The 21,412-nt window shown below is 44.1% G+C and overlaps 2 protein-coding genes across 8 annotated transcripts in view; both read left to right on the top strand.

Annotated features, from left to right (window-relative positions):
- Window positions 1–9,597, top strand: part of LOC110512617 (uncharacterized) — an 82,372-nt gene extending 72,775 nt beyond the window's left edge. For all 6 annotated transcript variants that reach the window (XR_016488661.1, XR_016488660.1, XM_090209504.1 and 3 more), the window contains 2 exons: window positions 3,881–4,004; window positions 5,680–9,597. Coding sequence is in view for 4 of the 6 variants with exons in the window: in XM_090209504.1 (XP_090065630.1) it covers window positions 3,881–4,004; window positions 5,680–5,725 (170 nt within the window). In the remaining 2 variants the exon portion in view is untranslated. The remainder of the gene's footprint in view (window positions 1–3,880; window positions 4,005–5,679) is intronic.
- A 1,555-nt stretch (window positions 9,598–11,152) lies between these two features.
- LOC118936877 (rho-related GTP-binding protein RhoH-like) overlaps window positions 11,153–21,412 on the top strand; it is a 14,753-nt gene continuing 4,493 nt past the window's right edge. Inside the window, exons 1-3 of one of the 2 annotated variants that reach the window (XM_090209515.1) lie at window positions 11,153–11,500; window positions 15,519–15,633; window positions 17,369–17,587. In XM_090209515.1, the coding sequence (XP_090065641.1) occupies window positions 17,429–17,587 (159 nt within the window). In that variant the 5' untranslated portion in view covers window positions 11,153–11,500; window positions 15,519–15,633; window positions 17,369–17,428. Of the gene's footprint in view, window positions 11,501–15,518; window positions 15,634–17,067; window positions 17,588–21,412 lie in introns of both variants that reach the window. The other variant, XM_090209513.1, reaches the window with a different exon arrangement.

Here is a 21,412-nt window from a genome sequence, read left to right as displayed (position 1 = left end):
AGAGGAAGACCACAGGTACACCTAGCTAGACCTCCAGGCTGCGTGATGAAGAGGTGTTAGAGAGGAAGACCACAGGTACACCTAGCTAGACCTCCAGGCTGCGTGATGAAGAGGTGTTAGAGAGGAAGACCACAGGTACACCTAGCTAGACCTCCAGGCTGTGTGATGAAGAGGTGTTAGAGAGGAAGACCACAGGTACACCTAGCTAGACCTCCAGGCTGCGTGATGAAGAGGTGTTAGAGAGGAAGACCACAGGTACACCTAGCTAGACCTCCAGGCTGCGTGATGAAGAGGTGTTAGAGAGGAAGACCACAGGTACACCTAGCTAGACCTCCAGGCTGCGTGATGAAGAGGTGTTAGAGAGGAAGACCACAGGTACACCTAGCTAGACCTCCAGGCTGCGTGATGAAGAGGTGTTAGAGAGGAAGACCACAGGTACACCTAGCTAGACCTCCAGGCTGTGTGATGAAGAGGTGTTAGAGAGGAAGACCACAGGTACACCTAGCTAGACCTCCAGGCTGCGTGATGAAGAGGTGTTAGAGAGGAAGACCACAAGTACACCTAGCTAGACCTCCAGGCTGCGTGATGAAGAGGTGTTAGAGAGGAAGACCACAGGTACACCTAGCTAGACCTCCAGGCTGCGTGATGAAGAGGTGTTAGAGAGGAAGACCACAGGTACACCTAGCTAGACCTCCAGGCTGTGTGATGAAGAGGTGTTAGAGAGGAAGACCACAGGTACACCTAGCTAGACCTCCAGGCTGCGTGATGAAGAGGTGTTAGAGAGGAAGACCACAGGTACACCTAGCTAGACCTCCAGGCTGCGTGATGAAGAGGTGTTAGAGAGGAAGACCACAGGTACACCTAGCTAGACCTCCAGGCTGCGTGATGAAGAGGTGTTAGAGAGGAAGACCACAGGTACACCTAGCTAGACCTCCAGGCTGCGTGATGAAGAGGTGTTAGAGAGGAAGACCACAGGTACACCTAGCTAGACCTCCAGGCTGCGTGATGAAGAGGTGTTAGAGAGGAAGACCACAGGTACACCTAGCTAGACCTCCAGGCTGCGTGATGAAGAGGTGTTAGAGAGGAAGACCACAGGTACACCTAGCTAGACCTCCAGGCTGTGTGATGAAGAGGTGTTAGAGAGGAAGACCACAGGTACACCTAGCTAGACCTCCAGGCTGCGTGATGAAGAGGTGTTAGAGAGGAAGACCACAGGTACACCTAGCTAGACCTCCAGGCTGTGTGATGAAGAGGTGTTAGAGAGGAAGACCACAGGTACACCTAGCTAGACCTCCAGGCTGCGTGATGAAGAGGTGTTAGAGAGGAAGACCACAGGTACACCTAGCTAGACCTCCAGGCTGAGTGATGAAGAGGAAGACCACAGGTACACCTAGCTAGACCTCCAGGCTGTGTGATGAAGAGGTGTTAGAGAGGAAGACCACAGGTACACCTAGCTAGACCTCCAGGCTGCGTGATGAAGAGGTGTTAGAGAGGAAGACCACAGGTACACCTAGCTAGACCTCCAGGCTGCGTGATGAAGAGGTGTTAGAGAGGAAGACCACAGGTACACCTAGCTAGACCTCCAGGCTGCGTGATGAAGAGGTGTTAGAGAGGAAGACCACAGGTACACCTAGCTAGACCTCCAGGCTGCGTGATGAAGAGGTGTTAGAGAGGAAGACCACAGGTACACCTAGCTAGACCTCCAGGCTGTGTGATGAAGAGGTGTTAGAGAGGAAGACCACAGGTACACCTAGCTAGACCTCCAGGCTGCGTGATGAAGAGGTGTTAGAGAGGAAGACCACAGGTACACCTAGCTAGACCTCCAGGCTGCGTGATGAAGAGGTGTTAGAGAGGAAGACCACAGGTACACCTAGCTAGACCTCCAGGCTGCGTGATGAAGAGGTGTTAGAGAGGAAGACCACAGGTACACCTAGCTAGACCTCCAGGCTGTGTGATGAAGAGGTGTTAGAGAGGAAGACCACAGGTACACCTAGCTAGACCTCCAGGCTGCGTGATGAAGAGGTGTTAGAGAGGAAGACCACAGGTACACCTAGCTAGACCTCCAGGCTGCGTGATGAAGAGGTGTTAGAGAGGAAGACCACAGGTACACCTAGCTAGACCTCCAGGCTGCGTGATGAAGAGGTGTTAGAGAGGAAGACCACAGGTACACCTAGCTAGACCTCCAGGCTGCGTGATGAAGAGGTGTTAGAGAGGAAGACCACAGGTACACCTAGCTAGACCTCCAGGCTGCGTGATGAAGAGGTGTTAGAGAGGAAGACCACAGGTACACCTAGCTAGACCTCCAGGCTGTGTGATGAAGAGGTGTTAGAGAGGAAGACCACAGGTACACCTAGCTAGACCTCCAGGCTGCGTGATGAAGAGGTGTTAGAGAGGAAGACCACAGGTACACCTAGCTAGACCTCCAGGCTGCGTGATGAAGAGGTGTTAGAGAGGAAGACCACAGGTACACCTAGCTAGACCTCCAGGCTGCGTGATGAAGAGGTGTTAGAGAGGAAGACCACAGGTACACCTAGCTAGACCTCCAGGCTGTGTGATGAAGAGGTGTTAGAGAGGAAGACCACAGGTACACCTAGCTAGACCTCCAGGCTGCGTGATGAAGAGGTGTTAGAGAGGAAGACCACAGGTACACCTAGCTAGACCTCCAGGCTGCGTGATGAAGAGGTGTTAGAGAGGAAGACCACAGGTACACCTAGCTAGACCTCCAGGCTGCGTGATGAAGAGGTGTTAGAGAGGAAGACCACAGGTACACCTAGCTAGACCTCCAGGCTGCGTGATGAAGAGGTGTTAGAGAGGAAGACCACAGGTACACCTAGCTAGACCTCCAGGCTGTGTGATGAAGAGGTGTTAGAGAGGAAGACCACAGGTACACCTAGCTAGACCTCCAGGCTGCGTGATGAAGAGGTGTTAGAGAGGAAGACCACAGGTACACCTAGCTAGACCTCCAGGCTGCGTGATGAAGAGGTGTTAGAGAGGAAGACCACAGGTACACCTTGCTAGACCTCCAGGCTGCGTGATGAAGAGGTGTTAGAGAGGAAGACCACAGGTACACCTAGCTAGACCTCCAGGCTGTGTGATGAAGAGGTGTTAGAGAGGAAGACCACAGGTACACCTAGCTAGACCTCCAGGCTGCGTGATGAAGAGGTGTTAGAGAGGAAGACCACAGGTACACCTAGCTAGACCTCCAGGCTGCGTGATGAAGAGGTGTTAGAGAGGAAGACCACAGGTACACCTAGCTAGACCTCCAGGCTGCGTGATGAAGAGGTGTTAGAGAGGAAGACCACAGGTACACCTAGCTAGACCTCCAGGCTGCGTGATGAAGAGGTGTTAGAGAGGAAGACCACAGGTACACCTAGCTAGACCTCCAGGCTGCGTGATGAAGAGGTGTTAGAGAGGAAGACCACAGGTACACCTAGCTAGACCTCCAGGCTGCGTGATGAAGAGGTGTTAGAGAGGAAGACCACAGGTACACCTAGCTAGACCTCCAGGCTGTGTGATGAAGAGGTGTTAGAGAGGAAGACCACAGGTACACCTAGCTAGACCTCCAGGCTGCGTGATGAAGAGGTGTTAGAGAGGAAGACCACAGGTACACCTAGCTAGACCTCCAGGCTGCGTGATGAAGAGGTGTTAGAGAGGAAGACCACAGGTACACCTAGCTAGACCTCCAGGCTGTGTGATGAAGAGGTGTTAGAGAGGAAGACCACAGGTACACCTAGCTAGACCTCCAGGCTGTGTGATGAAGAGGAGTTAGAGAGGAAGACCACAGAGTTTTGTTCCCTAAATGTGACCACATGTTCTCCTCCTTTCCCTGTGTGTGTGTGTGTGTGTGTGTGTGTGTGTGTGTGTGTGTGTGTGAATATAGAGTGTCAGCAGGGTGTGTGTAGGTCTCAGCTGTCAGTTATAACAGGAAGAGGGAACCACAGCCAGGGAGGAGTGGCTCGTATCCGCCCTGCTGTCATAGACTACCTCAACACACAGGGCTACAGGTACCTTTACACACTGGGCTACAGGTACACACACACACACACACACTGGGCTACAGGTACACACACACACACACACTGGGCTACAGGTACCTCAACACACAGGGCTACAGGTACCTTTACACACTGGGCTACAGGTACCTTTACATACACACACTGGGCTACAGGTACCTCAACACACACACTGGGCTACAGGTACCTCAACACACACACTGGGCTACAGGTACACACACACTGGGCTACAGGTACCTCAACACACACACTGGGCTACAGGTACCTCAACACACACACTGGGCTACAGGTACCTCAACACACGCACTGGGCTACAGGTACCTCAACACACTGGGCTACAGGTACCTCAACACACAGGGCTACAGGTACCTCAACACACACACTGGGCTACAGGTACCTCAACACACACACTGGGCTACAGGTACCTCAACACACGCACTGGGCTACAGGTACCTCAACACACTGGGCTACAGGTACCTCAACACACAGGGCTACAGGTACCTTAACACACTGGGCTACAGGTACACACACACACACACACTGGGCTACAGGTACCTCAACACACACACTGGGCTACAGGTACCTCAACACACACACTGGGCTACAGGTACCTCAACACACACACTGGGCTACAGGTACCTCAACACACTAGGCTACAGGTACCTCAACACACTGGGCTACAGGTACCTTAACACACTGGGCTACAGGTACACACACACACACACTGGGCTACAGGTACCTCAACACACACACTGGGCTACAGGTACCTCAACACACACACTGGGCTACAGGTACCTCAACTCACACACTGGGCTACAGGTACCTCAACACACACACTGGGCTACAGGTACACACACACTGGGCTACAGGTACACACACTGGGCTACAGGTACACACACACACACACACACACACAGGGCTACAGGTACACACACATAGGGCTACAGGTACCTCAACACACTGGGCTACAGGTACCTCAACACACACACTGGGATACAGGTACCTCAACACACTGGGCTACAGGTACACACACACTGGGCTACAGGTACACACACTGGGCTACAGGTACACACACACACACACACACACACACAGGGCTACAGGTACACACACATAGGGCTACAGGTACCTCAACACACAGGGCTACAGGTACCTCAACACACTGGGCTACAGGTACCTCAACACACTGGGCTACAGGTACACACACACACACACACAGGGCTACAGGTCCCTCAACACACAGGGCTACAGGTACCTCAACACACTGGACTACAGGTACACACACACACACAGGGCTACAGGTACCTCAACACACTGGACTACAGGTACACACACACACACAGGGCTACAGGTACCTCAACACACTGGCTACAGGTACCTCAACACACTGGGCTACAGGTACCTCAACACACTGGCTACAGGTACACACACACACTGGGCTACAGGTACCTCAACACACTGGCTACAGGTACCTCAACACACACACTGGGCTACAGGTCCCTCAACACACACACTGGGCTACAGGTACCTCAACACACACACTGGGCTACAGGGACACACACAATCATTATGTCAATACTAGGTAACGCGACACACTCACCCTCTCTCTCCCCCCCTCTCCCCCTCTTTTTCTACACCCTCTCTCTCTCTCTGCCTCTCTCCCCAGGTTTACTGAGCCTAAGCCAGGTCTGTTGTTGGTGTGTCTGAACTGAGATGAAGCTGTGATGTGACTGACTGTCCTTATCCAGACACTACTGTCTCCTCCCCCTCTCCCCTGGAATCTACCTCTACCACTTCCTCTCTCACATACACAAAAAACACACCCTTCTCTCTCTCTGTCTCTCTCTCTCTCTCTGTCTCTCTCTCTGTCTCTCTCTCTCTCTGTATCTCTCTCTCTCTGTCTCTCTCTCTCTCTGTCTCTCTCTCTCTCTCTCTCTCTCTCTCTCTGTCTCTCTCTCTCTGTCTCTCTCTCTGTCTCTCTCTCTGTCTCGCTCTACCTCTCTCTCTCTGTCTCTCTCTTTCTCTCTCTCTGTCTCTCTCTGTGTCTCCCTCTTTCTCTCTCTCTCTCTCTCTCTCTCTCTCTCTCTCTCTGTCTGTCTGTCTGTCTCTCCCTGTCTCTCTCTGTCTGTCTGTCTCTCCCTGTCTCTCTCTGTCTGTCTGTCTCTCCCTGTCTCTAACAATTATTTTAATAGCTGCCGAAGAAATTGTCTTAATCTATTTTAATGTCTTCACTGTTGCCATGTTTGTACAATATTTTTGTTTTTGTATGAAACTTTATCAGGATTTACAAACAATGACAGAGCGAGAGTTCATTTTAAATTATATTAAATGTAGATTTTTAGATTTTATAAAACCACGTCAATCTAAGTGTATATCATTTATATTAACATGATGTTTCTGTAATGGTGAATGTGTGGGGTTATATCATTTTTAAGAGAAGTTATCTTGCCCGTTTATACATTTGATCAGAAGTGATATCTGGCCCGTTTATACATTTGATCAGAAGTGATATCTGGCCCGTTTATACATTAGATCAGAAGTGATATCTGGGCCGTTTATACATTTGATCAGAAGTGATATCTGGCCCGTTTATACATTAGATCAGAAGTGATAACCGGGCCGTTTATACATTAGATCAAAAGTGATATCTGGGCCGTTTATACATTTGATCAGAAGTGATATCTGGCCCGTTTATACATTAGATCAGAAGTGATATCTGGGCCGTTTATACATTTGATCAGAAGTGATATCTGGCCCGTTTATACATTAGATCAGAAGTGATATCTGGGCCGTTTATACATTAGATCAGAAGTGATATCTGGGCCGTTTATACATTAGATCAGAAGTGATATCTGGCCCGTTTATACATTAGATCAGAAGTGATATCTGGCCCGTTTATACATTAGATCAGAAGTGATATCTGGGCCGTTTATACATTAGATCAGAAGTGATATCTGGGCCGTTTATACATTAGATCAGAAGTGATATCTGGCCCGTTTATACATTAGATCAGAAGTGATATCTGGGCCGTTTATACATTAGATCAGAAGTGATATCTGGGCCGTTTATACATTAGATCAGAAGTGATATCTGGGCCGTTTATACATTAGATCAGAAGTGATATCTGGGCCGTTTATACATTAGATCAGAAGTGATAACCGGGCCGTTTATACATTAGATCGAAGAGTGTTGACAGAAACAGTGTTTGGTTTTGTTCTACTTTATGGCTGTCCCAAATGGCCCCCTATTCTCTATATAGGGAATCCAAATTCTCTATAGAGGGAATCCAAATGGCCCTCTATTCTCTATAGAGGGAATCGTAAATGGGTTAGGGACTGACTCCTAAAGGGTTAGGGACTGACTCATAAATGGGTTAGGTAATGACTCCTAAAAGGTTTGGGACTGACTCCTAAAGGGTTAGGGACTGACTCCTAAATGGTTTAGGGACTGACTCCTAAAGGGTTAGGGTTAGGGACTGACTCCTAAAGGGTTAGGGTTAGGGACTGACTCCTAAAGGGTTAGGGTTAGGGACTGACTCCTAAAGGGTTAGGGGTTAGGGACTGACTCCTAAAGGGTTAGGGACTGACTCCTAAAGGGTTAGGGACTGACTCCTAAAGGGTTAGGGGTTAGGGACTGACTCCTAAAGGGTTAGAGACGGACTCCTAAAGGGTTAGGGACTGACTCCTAAAGGGTTAGGGACTGACTCCTAAAGGGTTTAGGGACTGACTCCTAAAGGGTTAGAGACTGACTCCTAAAGGGTTAGGGACTGACTCCTAAAGAGTTAGGGACTGACTCCTAAAGGGTTAGGGACTGACTCCTAAATGGTTTAGGGACTGACTCCTAAAGGGTTAGGGTTAGGGACTGACTCCTAAAGGGTTAGGGTTAGGGACTGACTCCTAAAGGGTTTAGGGACTGACTCCTAAAGGGTTAGAGACTGACTCCTAAAGGGTTAGGGACTGACTCCTAAAGGGTTTAGGGACTGACTCCTAAATGGTTTAGGGACTGACTCCTAAAGGGTTAGGGACTGACTCCTAAAGGGTTTAGGGACTGACTCCTAAAGGGTTAGAGACTGACTCCTAAAGGGTTAGGGACTGACTCCTAAAGGGTTATGGACTAACTCCTAAAGGGTTAGGGACTGACTCCTAAAGGGTTAGAGACTGACTCCTAAAGGGTTAGGGACTGACTCCTAAAGGGTTAGGGACTGACTCCTAAAGGGTTAGGGTTAGGGACTGACTCCTAAAGGGTTAGGGTTAGGGACTGACTCCTAAAGGGTTTAGGGACTGACTCCTAAAGGGTTAGGGACTGACTCCTAAAGGGGTTAGGGACTGACTCCTAAAGGGTTAGGGACTGACTCCTAAAGGGTTAGGGGTTAGGGACTGACTCCTAAAGGGTTAGAGACGGACTCCTAAAGGGTTAGGGACTGACTCCTAAAGGGTTTAGGGACTGACTCCTAAAGGGTTAGGGACTGACTCCTAAAGGGTTTAGGGACTGACTCCTAAAGGGTTAGAGACTGACTCCTAAAGGGTTAGGGACTGACTCCTAAAGAGTTAGGGACTGACTCCTAAAGGGTTAGGGACTGACTCCTAAATGGTTTAGGGACTGACTCCTAAAGGGTTAGGGTTAGGGACTGACTCCTAAAGGGTTAGGGTTAGGGACTGACTCCTAAAGGGTTTAGGGACTGACTCCTAAAGGGTTAGAGACTGACTCCTAAAGGGTTAGGGACTGACTCCTAAAGGGTTTAGGGACTGACTCCTAAAGGGTTTAGGGACTGACTCCTAAAGGGTTAGGGACTGACTCCTAAAGGGTTTAGGGACTGACTCCTAAAGGGTTAGAGACTGACTCCTAAAGGGTTAGGGACTGACTCCTAAAGGGTTATGGACTAACTCCTAAAGGGTTAGGGACTGACTCCTAAAGGGTTAGAGACTGACTCCTAAAGGGTTAGGGACTGACTCCTAAAGGGTTAGGGACTGACTCCTAAAGGGTTAGGGTTAGGGACTGACTCCTAAAGGGTTTAGGGACTGACTCCTAAAGGGTTAGAGACTGACTCCTAAAGGGTTAGGGACTGACTCCTAAAGGGTTATGGACTAACTCCTAAAGGGTTAGGGACTGACTCCTAAAGGGTTAGAGACTGACTCCTAAAGGGTTAGGGACTGACTCCTAAAGGGTTAGGGACTGACTCCTAAAGGGTTAGGGTTAGGGACTGACTCCTAAAGGGTTTAGGGACTGACTCCTAAAGGGTTAGAGACTGACTCCTAAAGGGTTAGGGACTGACTCCTAAAGGGGTTAGGGACTGACTCCTAAAGGGTTAGAGACTGACTCCTAAAGGGTTAGGGACTGACTCCTAAAGGGTTAGAGACTGACTCCTAAAGGGTTAGGGACTGACTCCTAAAGGGTTTAGGGACTGACTCCTAAAGGGTTTAGGGACTGACTCCTAAAGGGAATTGTAGGCTACCAAAGGAAAGGGTATATTTTTATTTTCATAATTGTTGATTCATTTTCTTATGTATTTTTTTTAAATTTTTTTACAAATTATATTTTCAATAAAGAACATTGTCTGTTCACTTTTGGAACACAATCAAATCAAGTCACAGTGTGTGTGTGTGTGTGTTTTAGTTGGTTGGCAACCAGTCTTTATGTCCTGTTGTGTTGTCTCTCCTTGTTGTGGTGAGTGTTTTTTCCCTATATTTATATTTTTAATCCCAGGCCCCTTTTGGTAGGCGGTCATTGTAAATAATAATTTATTCATAACTGACTTTCCTTGTTAAATAAAGGTGAAATTAGTTAATGAATTAAAGCAGGTGCTATAGTGTGGCAGCATCCGTTCATCTGCTCCGTCCCCCCATCCCCCTTTAACGCTCTCGTCTCGTGGTGTATCCCCCATACCGGCGTGGGAAGGAACGGTTCATCTGACTCACGGGCTGCGTTCAGTACATTGTTACGTTCTGGAACGTGTTATTGAACGGAAACGGTGCTGTACAAACGGTGATGTTGTGGTTTTGGGGGGGGGGGGGGGGGCGCGGTCAGCATGGCCACTACCGTTGAAACACGTCACTCATTGCTTGAAGCCACACCCACCGAACGGGGAGGAAACGTACCTCCAAAAGCCCCGTTCGAGAACGTTTTGTGGAAACGTGTCCTACAGTACAAATTGTTGCGGAACGTAGCAAACGTTCAAGAGAACTGAACGGCACCCTACGGTGTCGGTAATTTCTCACTACTTTCCTTTCGATAAACATGACGCACAATTATTTCGTTCCATAACAAGTCGACTCATAGTCATGACGGAGAACCTTTTGACAAAATAGTTACTATGCCCGTTATACGTCTACAGAGAATGATATAGGGTCCTTTTTCCAATTAGCAATTAACATATCCTAACCAGAGAGGATGCATTGGAAAATATATTGGTATTGATTAACTTTCGAGGTTTTATTTCCCTTGTCCTCCAACTCCTGTCTTGTCGTTATGAGGCCACACGCCACGTTTCATATATAAACACATTAACTCACAGCTACTGCGTAAAGTCTGTCGTTATGAGGCCACACGCCACGTTTTAGATGTAAACACATTAACTCCAAGCTACTGCGTAAAGTCTGTCGTTATGAGGCCACACGCCACGTTTCATATATAAACACGTTAACTCACAGCTACTGCGTAAAGTCTGTCGTTATGAGGCCACACGCCACGTTTTAGATGTAAACACATTAACTCACAGCTACTGCGTAAAGTCTGTCGTTATGAGGCCACACGCCACGTTTCATATATAAACACGTTAACTCCAAGCTACTGCGTAAAGTCTGTCGTTATGAGGCCACACGCCACGTTTCATATATAAACACATTAACCCCAAGCTACTGCGTAAAGTCTGTCGTTATGAGGCCACACGCCACGTTTTAGATGTAAACACATTAACTCACAGCTACTGCGTAAAGTCTGTCGTTATGAGGCCACACGCCACGTTTTAGATGTAAACACATTAACTCACAGCTACTGCGTAAAGTCTGTCGTTATGAGGCCACACGCCACGTTTCATATATAAACACATTAACCCCAAGCTACTGCGTAAAGTTGTCTATCTAAGCGATCAAAAACAACAGAAACGAAACGGCATCAACACACCTCCTCCTCCACACTCAACAAACGGATGCTGTTAGTGAGATGAGAGAGAGAGAGAGAGAGAGACAGCGCATCTCATTTCCCTCTCCGTTTTTTGTACAGATAGTAAGTAGTAAGCTGTGTAAGTGACGCATATAAACGTGTATGAGTAGTTCTGTGCATATCGAATAATTAGGCGATTTACTTTCGCTTTAAGCAGTATTTATAAAAGTAGAATAATGTATATACCGTAAAAAAAAAAGAAGTTACTTTTCTACCGAGGCACCAAACCGTCTCCGAGTCCCCCCCCAAAAAAATGCTTTGAGTTGGAGCGCGACATCCGCCCGTTGCCATCATGAAGACAGGCTGCGGTGTCGACGTCTGACAACACGGTGAGCTATCTTTTGTTCTATTCTTCTGTCTACGACAAGTAACAAAAGTTGTTTTGTTTTGTTTTCATGTCTTTTTGTTTTAATCCAGCCAGAATACCTCATTTAATATGAGCCTACTAAATACATTATTAATGTATTGGAGAGTCACAGAATCATTTGGCGTTTCATATTCATTGTTTAAACCAATAGTCCTACACACAAAAACAATGTTATTATCCAATTTTAACTATTTGTATCTCAATAAAATGATAAACGACACACATTAATCCCTTACATTTGGTTTCACATAAATAGGCTCTGTTTGAATGGCTAAAGTTGAGTTTAGTGGGCCTCTCTGCACTATGCTTCTAGACCGTCGTGATGTGGGGGGTAAAGTAGGTGAAAACAAAATGTCAGTTATCATGGCAGGGTGAAGAACGGAGCTTTTCAACTCTTCCTGGGGGTAGATGATGAAGGAACGGAGCTGTTCAACTCTTCCTGGGGGTAGATGATGAAGGAACAGAGCTTTTCAACTCTTCATGGGGGTAGATGGTGAAGGAACGGAGCTGTTCAACTCTTCCTGGGGGTAGATGGTGAAGGAACGGAGCTTTTCAACTCTTCCTGGGGGTAGATGATGAAGGAACGGAGCTTTTCAACTCTTCCTGGGGGTAGATGGTGAAGGAACAGAGCTTTTCAACTCTTCCTGGGGGTAGATGATGAAGGAACAGAGCTTTTCAACTCTTCCTGGGGGTAGATGGTGAAGGAACAGAGCTTTTCAACTCTTCCTGGGGGTAGATGGTGAAGGAACAGAGCTTTTCAACTCTTCCTGGGGGTAGATGATGAAGGAACAGAGCTTTTCAACTCTTCCTGGGGGTAGATGATGTTTGAATAACCCTTAACTCTCTAATCTAGTGTTTCTATAAAGTCATGGTGAATGGTGTCCATCTTTTAAACAAAACAAGGGCATTTCTCGATGTCAGTAACAATACCGGTATATCCTTTACACGCCCTAATAGAGGATCAGTTGGGTTCAAGACAAAACACACCTTCAGTCTGTTGTGGTCTGCATTTGGCTCCTGGGGGGCTGCCATTGCTGTGTAGGGAGAGTAGTCAGGAGTCTAGTTAGGAGTCTAGTTAGTAGTCAGGAGTCTAGTCGGGAGTCTAGTTAGGAGTCAGCAGTCTAGTTAGTAGTCTGTAGTCTAGTTAGGAGTCTAGTCAGTCTGTAATCTAGTTAGTCAGTAGGTCTAGTTAGTAGTCAGTAGTCTGGTTAGTAGTCAGTAGTCTAGTCAATTATCTAGTTAGTAGTCTAGTTAGTATGCAGTAATCTAGTCAATGATCTAGTCAGTAGTCTAGTCAGTCAGTAGTCTAGTTAGTCAGTAGGTCTAGTTAGTAGTCAGTAGTCTGGTTAGTAGTCAGTAGTCTAGTCAATTATCTAGTTAGTAGTCTAGTTAGTATTCAGTAATCTAGTCAATGATCTAGTCAGTAGTCTAGTTAGTAGTCAGTAATCTAGTCAGTAGTCTAGTTAGTAGTCAATAATCTAGTCAGTAGTCTAGTTAGTAGTCAATAGTCTAGTCAATGATCTAGTCAGTAGTCTAGTCAATGATCTAGTCAGTAGTCTAGTTAGTATTCAGTAATCTAGTCAATGATCTAGTCAGTAGTCTAGTCAGTCAGTAGTCTAGTTAGTCAGTAGGTCTAGTTAGTAGTCAGTAGTCTGGTTAGTAGTCAGTAGTCTAGTCAATTATCTAGTTAGTAGTCTAGTTAGTATTCAGTAATCTAGTCAATGATCTAGTCAGTAGTCTAGTCAGTCAGTAGTCTAGTTAGTCAGTAGGTCTAGTTAGTAGTCAGTAGTCTGGTTTGTAGTCAGTAGTCTAGTCAATTATCTAGTTAGTAGTCTAGTTAGTATTCAGTAATCTAGTCAATGATCTAGTCAGTAGTCTAGTTAGTAGTCAGTAATCTAGTCAGTAGTCTAGTTAGTAGTCAATAGTCTAGTCAATAATCTAGTCAGTAGTCTAGTCTAGTTAGTAGTCAGTAGTCTAGTTTGTAGTCAGTAGTCTAGTCAGTAGTCTAGTCAATGATCTAGTCAGTAGTCTAGTTAGTAGTCAGTAATCTAGTCAGTAGTCTAGTTAGTAGTCAATAGTCTAGTCAATAATTTAGTCAGTAGTCTAGTCTAGTTAGTAGTCAGTAGTCTAGTTTGTAGTCAGTAGTCTAGTTAGTAGTCTAGTCTAGTTTGTAGTCTAGTTAGTAGTCAGTTGTCTAGTCTAGTTCATAGTCAGTAGTCTAGTTAGTCATTATACAACGGGTGGGTCTAATCCTAGATGCTGATTGGTTAAACCCGCATTCCAGCCGTTGTCTATTCCACAAAGTACCACCAGCTAAATCTAAGAAGTCAAAATGCCTATTTAGTCCGTTCCATCTGACTGTGCAATCCACTGTCTCATCAGCCCAGCCAGGCAATTTATAAAAAGCATCTAGACATTATATGACATTTCTTTTAGAGTAACGTTTAGTTTTCAACAGCGGTGATTTGTATAAACCGTTGCCGTCTGTCTCTCCGACATTTGCAACATTGTTTCAATATTCAAATTCCCTCTCCAGCTGTCGCATATTAATGAACGAGTCGGGATGAGACGGGCGGGCAGCGTTTCACAGCCAGTCGAAATCATGAATCATTTAAAATAAAAATGGATATATACACAGAACTGTCAATAAAGACAGGTAAAACTAAGTGATTGTGTTCGATGTGATGTTTCGCTACTGTAGCTCCTCTGAACGACCGTGTCCTGACGAGCAGGCACATGTGGAAAGATTAAATAGTATGAAGAAATTAATCAAAAGAACGTTTTTTTTTTTTAAATGAAAATATGTCAATCCTTATATTTGAATATATTGGTTAATAACCAAATCTATGGGTCGGCTCTGTCCTCCCTCCCTCTTCTCTGGCGTTATCACTGTAGGAGTTAATAACCACATCTATGGGTCGGCTCTGTCCTCCCTCCCTCTTCTCTGGCGTTATCACTGTAGGAGTTAATAACCACATCTATGGGTCGGCTCTGTCCTCCCTCCCTCTTCTCTGGCGTTATCACTGTAGGAGTTAATAACCAAATCTATGGGTCGGCTCTGTCCTCCCTCCCTCTTCTCTGGCGTTATCACTGTAGGAGTTAATAACCACATCTATGGGTCGGCTCTGTCCTCCCTCCCTCTTCTCTGGCGTTATCACTGTAGGAGTTAATAACCAAATCTATGGGTCAGTGCTGTCCTCCCTCCCTCTTCTCTGGCGTTATCACTGTAGGAGTTAATAACCACATCTATGGGTCGGCTCTGTCCTCCCTCCCTCTTCTCTGGCGTTATCACTGTAGGAGTTAATAACCACATCTATGGGTCGGCTCTGTCCTCCCTCCCTCTTCTCTGGCGTTATCACTGTAGGAGTTAATAACCAAATCTATGGGTCGGCTCTGTCCTCCCTCCCTCTTCTCTGGCGTTATCACTGTAGGAGTTAATAACCACATCTATGGGTCGGCTCTGTCCTCCCTCCCTCTTCTCTGGCGTTATCACTGTAGGAGTTAATAACCACATCTATGGGTCGGTGCTGTCCCTCCCTCCCTCTTCTCTGGCGTTATCACTGTAGGAGTTAATAACCACATCTATGGGTCGGCTCTGTCCTCCCTCCCTCTTCTCTGGCGTTATCACTGTAGGAGTTAATAACCACATCTATGGGTCTGCTCTGTCCTCCCTCCCTCATACATGGCTGGGTCACTACGGAGAGGAGAAGGTACATGCCTCAGATTTCGGCCAGCTTTTCTCTGTAAATTTAAATGTCAATCAATCACTTATTTTATTTTAAATAGCCCTTCTTTTACATCAGCAGCTCGTCACAGTGTATTACATATGTGCAGCCTAATAAAAAAAAAGCTGAATCTGATGTGTTTTAGTGCTGGGCTGGAACGAATACCTGCACAATTAGTAGCTCTACTTTATTAGAGCAACCCCCCCCCCTCTCTCACGGAGTCAACGGTGTCCTCATCAGATAATGTTCTCACAGCTCTCTACCGTATGCCGGGCCCTGATTGGATGGAATAATCACCTGTGACGTCAGGTGACCTCGATTGATCGCAGGAGGCGGAGCCTGGTGTCAACTCCGTGGAGAACACAGAGAGGTAAGTGAAGAGGAACTGAGATAGATGGGGGGGGGCTGTGTTTAGACAGAGAGAGAGAGTTGGAGAGAGAGAGTGTGTATGTGTGTAGAGAGAGAGTGTATGTGTGTAGAGAGAGAGTGTGTGTGTGTAGAGAGAGAGAGAGAGTGTGTATGTGTGTAGAGAAAGAGTGTATGTGTGTAGAGAGAGAGTGTGTGTGTGTAGAGAGAGAGAGAGAGAGTGTATGTGTGTAGAGAGAGAGTGTGTGTGTGTAGAGAGAGTGTGTTTATGTAGAGAGAGAGAGAGTGTGTGTATGTGTGTAGAGAGAGAGTGTGTGTGTGTAGAGAGAGAGAGAGTGTGTGTGTGTGTAGCGCAAGAGAGAGAGAGAGTTAGAGAGAGAGTGTGTGTGTGTAGAGAGAGTGTGTTTGTGTAGAGAGAGAGAGAGTGTGTGTATGTGTGTAGAGAGAGAGAGAGAGTGTGTGTGTGTGTAGCGCAAGAGAGAGAGAGAGTTAGAGAGAAAGTGTGTGTGTAGAGAGAGTGTGTGTAGAGAGAGGGAGAGTGTGTGTGTAGAGAGAGGTGTGTGTGTGTAGAGAGAGAGAGGTGTGTGTAGAGAGTGTGTGTGTGTAGAGAGAGAGAGAGAGTGTGTGTGTAGAGACAGAGAGAGAGAGATAGAGAGTGTGTGTGTAGAGTGAGATGAGTGTGTGTGTAGAGTGAGAGGTGTGTGTGTGTAGAGAGAGAGAGAGAGAGAGTGTGTGTGTGTGTAGAGAGAGTGAGAGGTGTGTGTGTGTGTAGAGAGAGTGTGTGTGTGTGTGTGTGTAGAGTGAGAGGTGTGTGTGTGTAGAGTGAGAGGTGTGTGTGTGTAGAGAGAGAGTGTGTGTAGAGTGAGAGGTGTGTGTGTGTGTAGAGTGAGAGGTGTGTGTGTGTAGAGAGAGAGAGAGAGTGTGTGTGTGTGTAGAGAGAGTGAGAGGTGTGTGTGTGTAGAGAGAGTGTGTGTGTGTGTGTGTGTAGAGTGAGAGGTGTGTGTGTGTAGAGTGAGAGGTGTGTGTGTGTAGAGAGAGTGTGTGTGTGTGTGTGTGTAGAGTGAGAGGTGTGTGTGTGTAGAGTGAGAGGTGTGTGTGTGTAGAGAGAGAGAGAGTGTGTGTAGAGAGAATGAGAGGTGTGTTTGTGTAGAGAGAGCGTGTGTAGAGAGAGAGTGAGAGGTGTGTGTGTGTAGAGAGAGTGTGTGTAGAGTGAGAGGTGTGTGTGTGTAGAGAGAGGTGTGTGTGTGTAGAGAGAGAGTGTGTAGAGAGAGAGACAGAGTGAAAACCATATGAAGACAGTCAGAGCCCTTCAGCTTCTCTACTGGAGCAGTAGAGCCAGTAAACTCTGTGGTGAGAGAGAGAGACACATGCAGTTAGCATCATGACTCTACACACCAGGTGACCACAACCCGCTGATCCTAACCCTCCTCTACTTCAGGACTACAACATCTCCCTAAAGAACTACAACCCCCACAGAGAGTATCACAGAGTAGGTGACCACAACCCGCTGATCCTAACCCTCCTCTACTTCAGGACTACAACATCTCCCTAAAGAACTACAACCCCCACAGAGAGTATCACAGAGTAGGTGACCACAACCCGCTGATCCTAACCCTCCTCTACTTCAGGACTACAACATCTCCCTAAAGAACTACAACCCCCACAGAGTATCACAGAGAAGGTGACCACCATCACTATGGACGTCACAACCCCCTGATCTCAACCCTCCTCCGCTTCAGGACTACAACTCAACGTCTCCCTAAAGGACTACAACCCCCAGGGTTCCGAGCGGAGCAGCCATGAGCGCGGAGACCCAGGTGAAGTGTGTGCTGGTGGGGGACAGTGCTGTCGGGAAGACGGCCCTCCTGGTTCGCTTCACCTCAGAGACCTTCCCTGAGTGCTACAAACCAACTGTGTACGAGAACACTGGAGTGGAGGTCTTCATGGACGGGGCTCCGGTAGGAATAAAACATTACCTACTACAATAATACCCGTTACCTACTACAATAATACCCTTTACCTACTACAATAAAACCCTTTACCTACTACAATAATACCCTTTACCTACTACAATAATACCCTTTACCTACTACAATAATACCCTTTACCTACTACAATAATACCCTTTAACTACTACAATAATACCCTTTACCTACTACAATAATACCCTTTACCTACTACAATAATACCCTTTACCTACTACAATAATACCCTTTACCTACTACAATAATACCCTTTACCTACTACAATAATACCCTTTACCTACTACAATAATACCCTTTACCTACTACAATAATACCCTTTACCTACTACAATAATACCCTTTACCTACTACAATAATACCCTTTAACTACTACAATAATACCCTTTACCTACTACAATAATACCCTTTACCTACTACAATAATACCCTTTACCTACTACAATAATACCCTTTACCTACTACAATAATACCCTTTACCTACTACAATAATACCCTTTACTTACCTACTACAATAATACCCTTTAACTACTACAATAATACCCTTTACCTACTACAATAATACCCTTTAACTACTACAATAATACCCATTACCTACTACAATAATACCCTTTACCTACTACAATAATACCCTTTACCTACTACAATAATACCCTTTACATCATTACCTACTACAATAATACCCTTTACCTACTACAATAATACACTACAAATCATTTAACTACTACAATAATACCCTTTACCTACTACAATAATACCCTTTACCTACTACAATAATACCCTTTAACTACTACAATAATACCCTTTACCTACTACAATAATACCCTTTACCTACTACAATAATACCCTTTACATCATTACCTACTACAATAATACCCTTTACCTACTACAATAATACCCTTTACCTACTACAATAATACCCTTTACCTACTACAATAATACCCTTTACCTACTACAATAATACCCTTTACCTACTACAATAATACCCTTTACCTACTACAATAATACCCTTTAACTACTACAATAATACCCTTTACCTACTACAATAATACCCTTTACCTACTACAATAATACCCTTTACCTACTACAATAATACCCTTTAACTACTACAATAATACCCTTTACCTACTACAATAATACCCTTTACCTACTACAATAATACCCTTTACCTACTACAATAATACCCTTTAACTACTACAATAATACCCTTTACCTACTACAATAATACCCTTTACCTACTACAATAATACCCTTTACCTACTACAATAATACCCTTTACCTACTACAATAATACCCTTTACCTACTACAATAATACCCTTTAACTACTACAATAATACCCTTTACCTACTACAATAATACCCTTTACCTACTACAATAATACCCTTTACCTACTACAATAATACCCTTTACATCATTACCTACTACAATAATACCCTTTACCTACTACAATAATACACTACAAATCATTTAACTACTACAATAATACCCTTTAACTACTACAATAATACCCTTTACCTACTACAATAATACCCTTTACCTACTACAATAATACCCTTTACCTACTACAATAATACCCTTTACCTACTACAATAATACCCTTTAACTACTACAATAATACCCTTTAACTACTACAATAATACCCTTTACCTACTACAATAATACCCTTTACCTACTACAATAATACCCTTTACCTACTACAATAATACCCTTTACCTACTACAATAATACCCTTTACCTACTACAATAATACCCTTTACCTACTACAATAATACCCTTTACCTACTACAATAATACCCTTTACATCATTACCTACTACAATAATACCCTTTACCTACTACAATAATACCCTTTACCTACTACAATAATACCCTTTACATCATTACCTACTACAATAATACCCTTTACCTACTACAATAATACACTACAAATCATTTAACTACTACAATAATACCCTTTACCTACTACAATAATACCCTTTACCTACTACAATAATACCCTTTAACTACTACAATAATACCCTTTACCTACTACAATAATACCCTTTACCTACTACAATAATACCCTTTACATCATTACCTACTACAATAATACCCTTTACCTACTACAATAATACCCTTTACCTACTACAATAATACCCTTTACCTACTACAATAATACCCTTTACCTACTACAATAATACCCTTTACCTACTACAATAATACCCTTTACCTACTACAATAATACCCTTTAACTACTACAATAATACCCTTTACCTACTACAATAATACCCTTTACCTACTACAATAATACCCTTTAACTACTACAATAATACCCTTTACCTACTACAATAATACCCTTTACCTACTACAATAATACCCTTTACCTACTACAATAATACCCTTTACCTACTACAATAATACCCTTTACCTACTACAATAATACCCTTTACCTACTACAATAATACCCTTTACCTACTACAATAATACCCTTTACCTACTACAATAATACCCTTTACCTACTACAATAATACCCTTTACCTACTACAATAATACCCTTTAACTACTACAATAATACCCTTTACCTACTACAATAATACCCTTTACCTACTACAATAATACCCTTTACCTACTACAATAAAACCCTTTACCTACTACAATAATACCCTTTACCTACTACAATAATACCCTTTACCTACTACAATAATACCCTTTACCTACTACAATAATACCCTTTACCTACTACAATAATACCCTTTACCTACTACAATAATACCCTTTACCTACTACAATAATACCCTTTACCTACTACAATAATACCCTTTACCTACTACAATAAAACCCTTTACCTACTACAATAATACATTAACTACTACAATAATACCCTTTACCTCATTACCTACTACAATAATACCCTTTACCTACTACAATAATACCCTTTACCTACTACAATAATACCCTTTACCTACTACAATAAAACCCTTTACCTACTACAATAATACATTAACTACTACAATAATACCCTTTACCTACTACAATAATACCCTTTACCTACTACAATAATACCCTTTACCTACTACAATAAAACCCTTTACCTACTACAATAATACCCTTTACCTACTACAATAATACCCTTTACCTACTACAATAATACCCTTTACCTACTACAATAATACCCTTTAACTACTACAATAATACCCTTTACCTACTACAATAATACCCTTTACCTACTACAATAATACCCTTTACCTACTACAATAATACCCTTTACCTACTACAATAATACCCTTTACCTACTACAATAATACCCTTTACCTACTACAATAATACCCTTTACCTACTACAATAATACCCTTTAACTACTACAATAATACCCTTTACCTACTACAATAATACCCTTTACCTACTACAATAATACCCTTTACCTACTACAATAATACCCTTTACCTACTACAATAATACCCTTTACCTACTACAATAATACCCTTTACCTACTACAATAATACCCTTTAACTACTACAATAATACCCTTTACCTACTACAATAATACCCTTTACCTACTACAATAATACCCTTTAACTACTACAATAATACCCTTTAACTACTACAATAATACCCTTTACCTACTACAATAATACCCTTTACCTACTACAATAATACCCTTTAACTACTACAATAATACCCTTTACCTACTACAATAATACCCTTTACCTACTACAATAATACCCTTTACCTACTACAATAATACCCTTTACCTACTACAATAATACACTACAACTCATTTAACTACTACAATAATACCCTACAACTCATTTAACTACTACAAT

The sequence above is a fragment of the Oncorhynchus mykiss genome, chromosome 19 (genome assembly GCF_057628025.1).
Source record: "Oncorhynchus mykiss isolate SJ-2025 chromosome 19, ASM5762802v1, whole genome shotgun sequence".
Classification (NCBI taxonomy): domain Eukaryota; kingdom Metazoa; phylum Chordata; class Actinopteri; order Salmoniformes; family Salmonidae; genus Oncorhynchus; species Oncorhynchus mykiss.
This window is presented reverse-complemented; position numbering and strand designations above follow the sequence as displayed.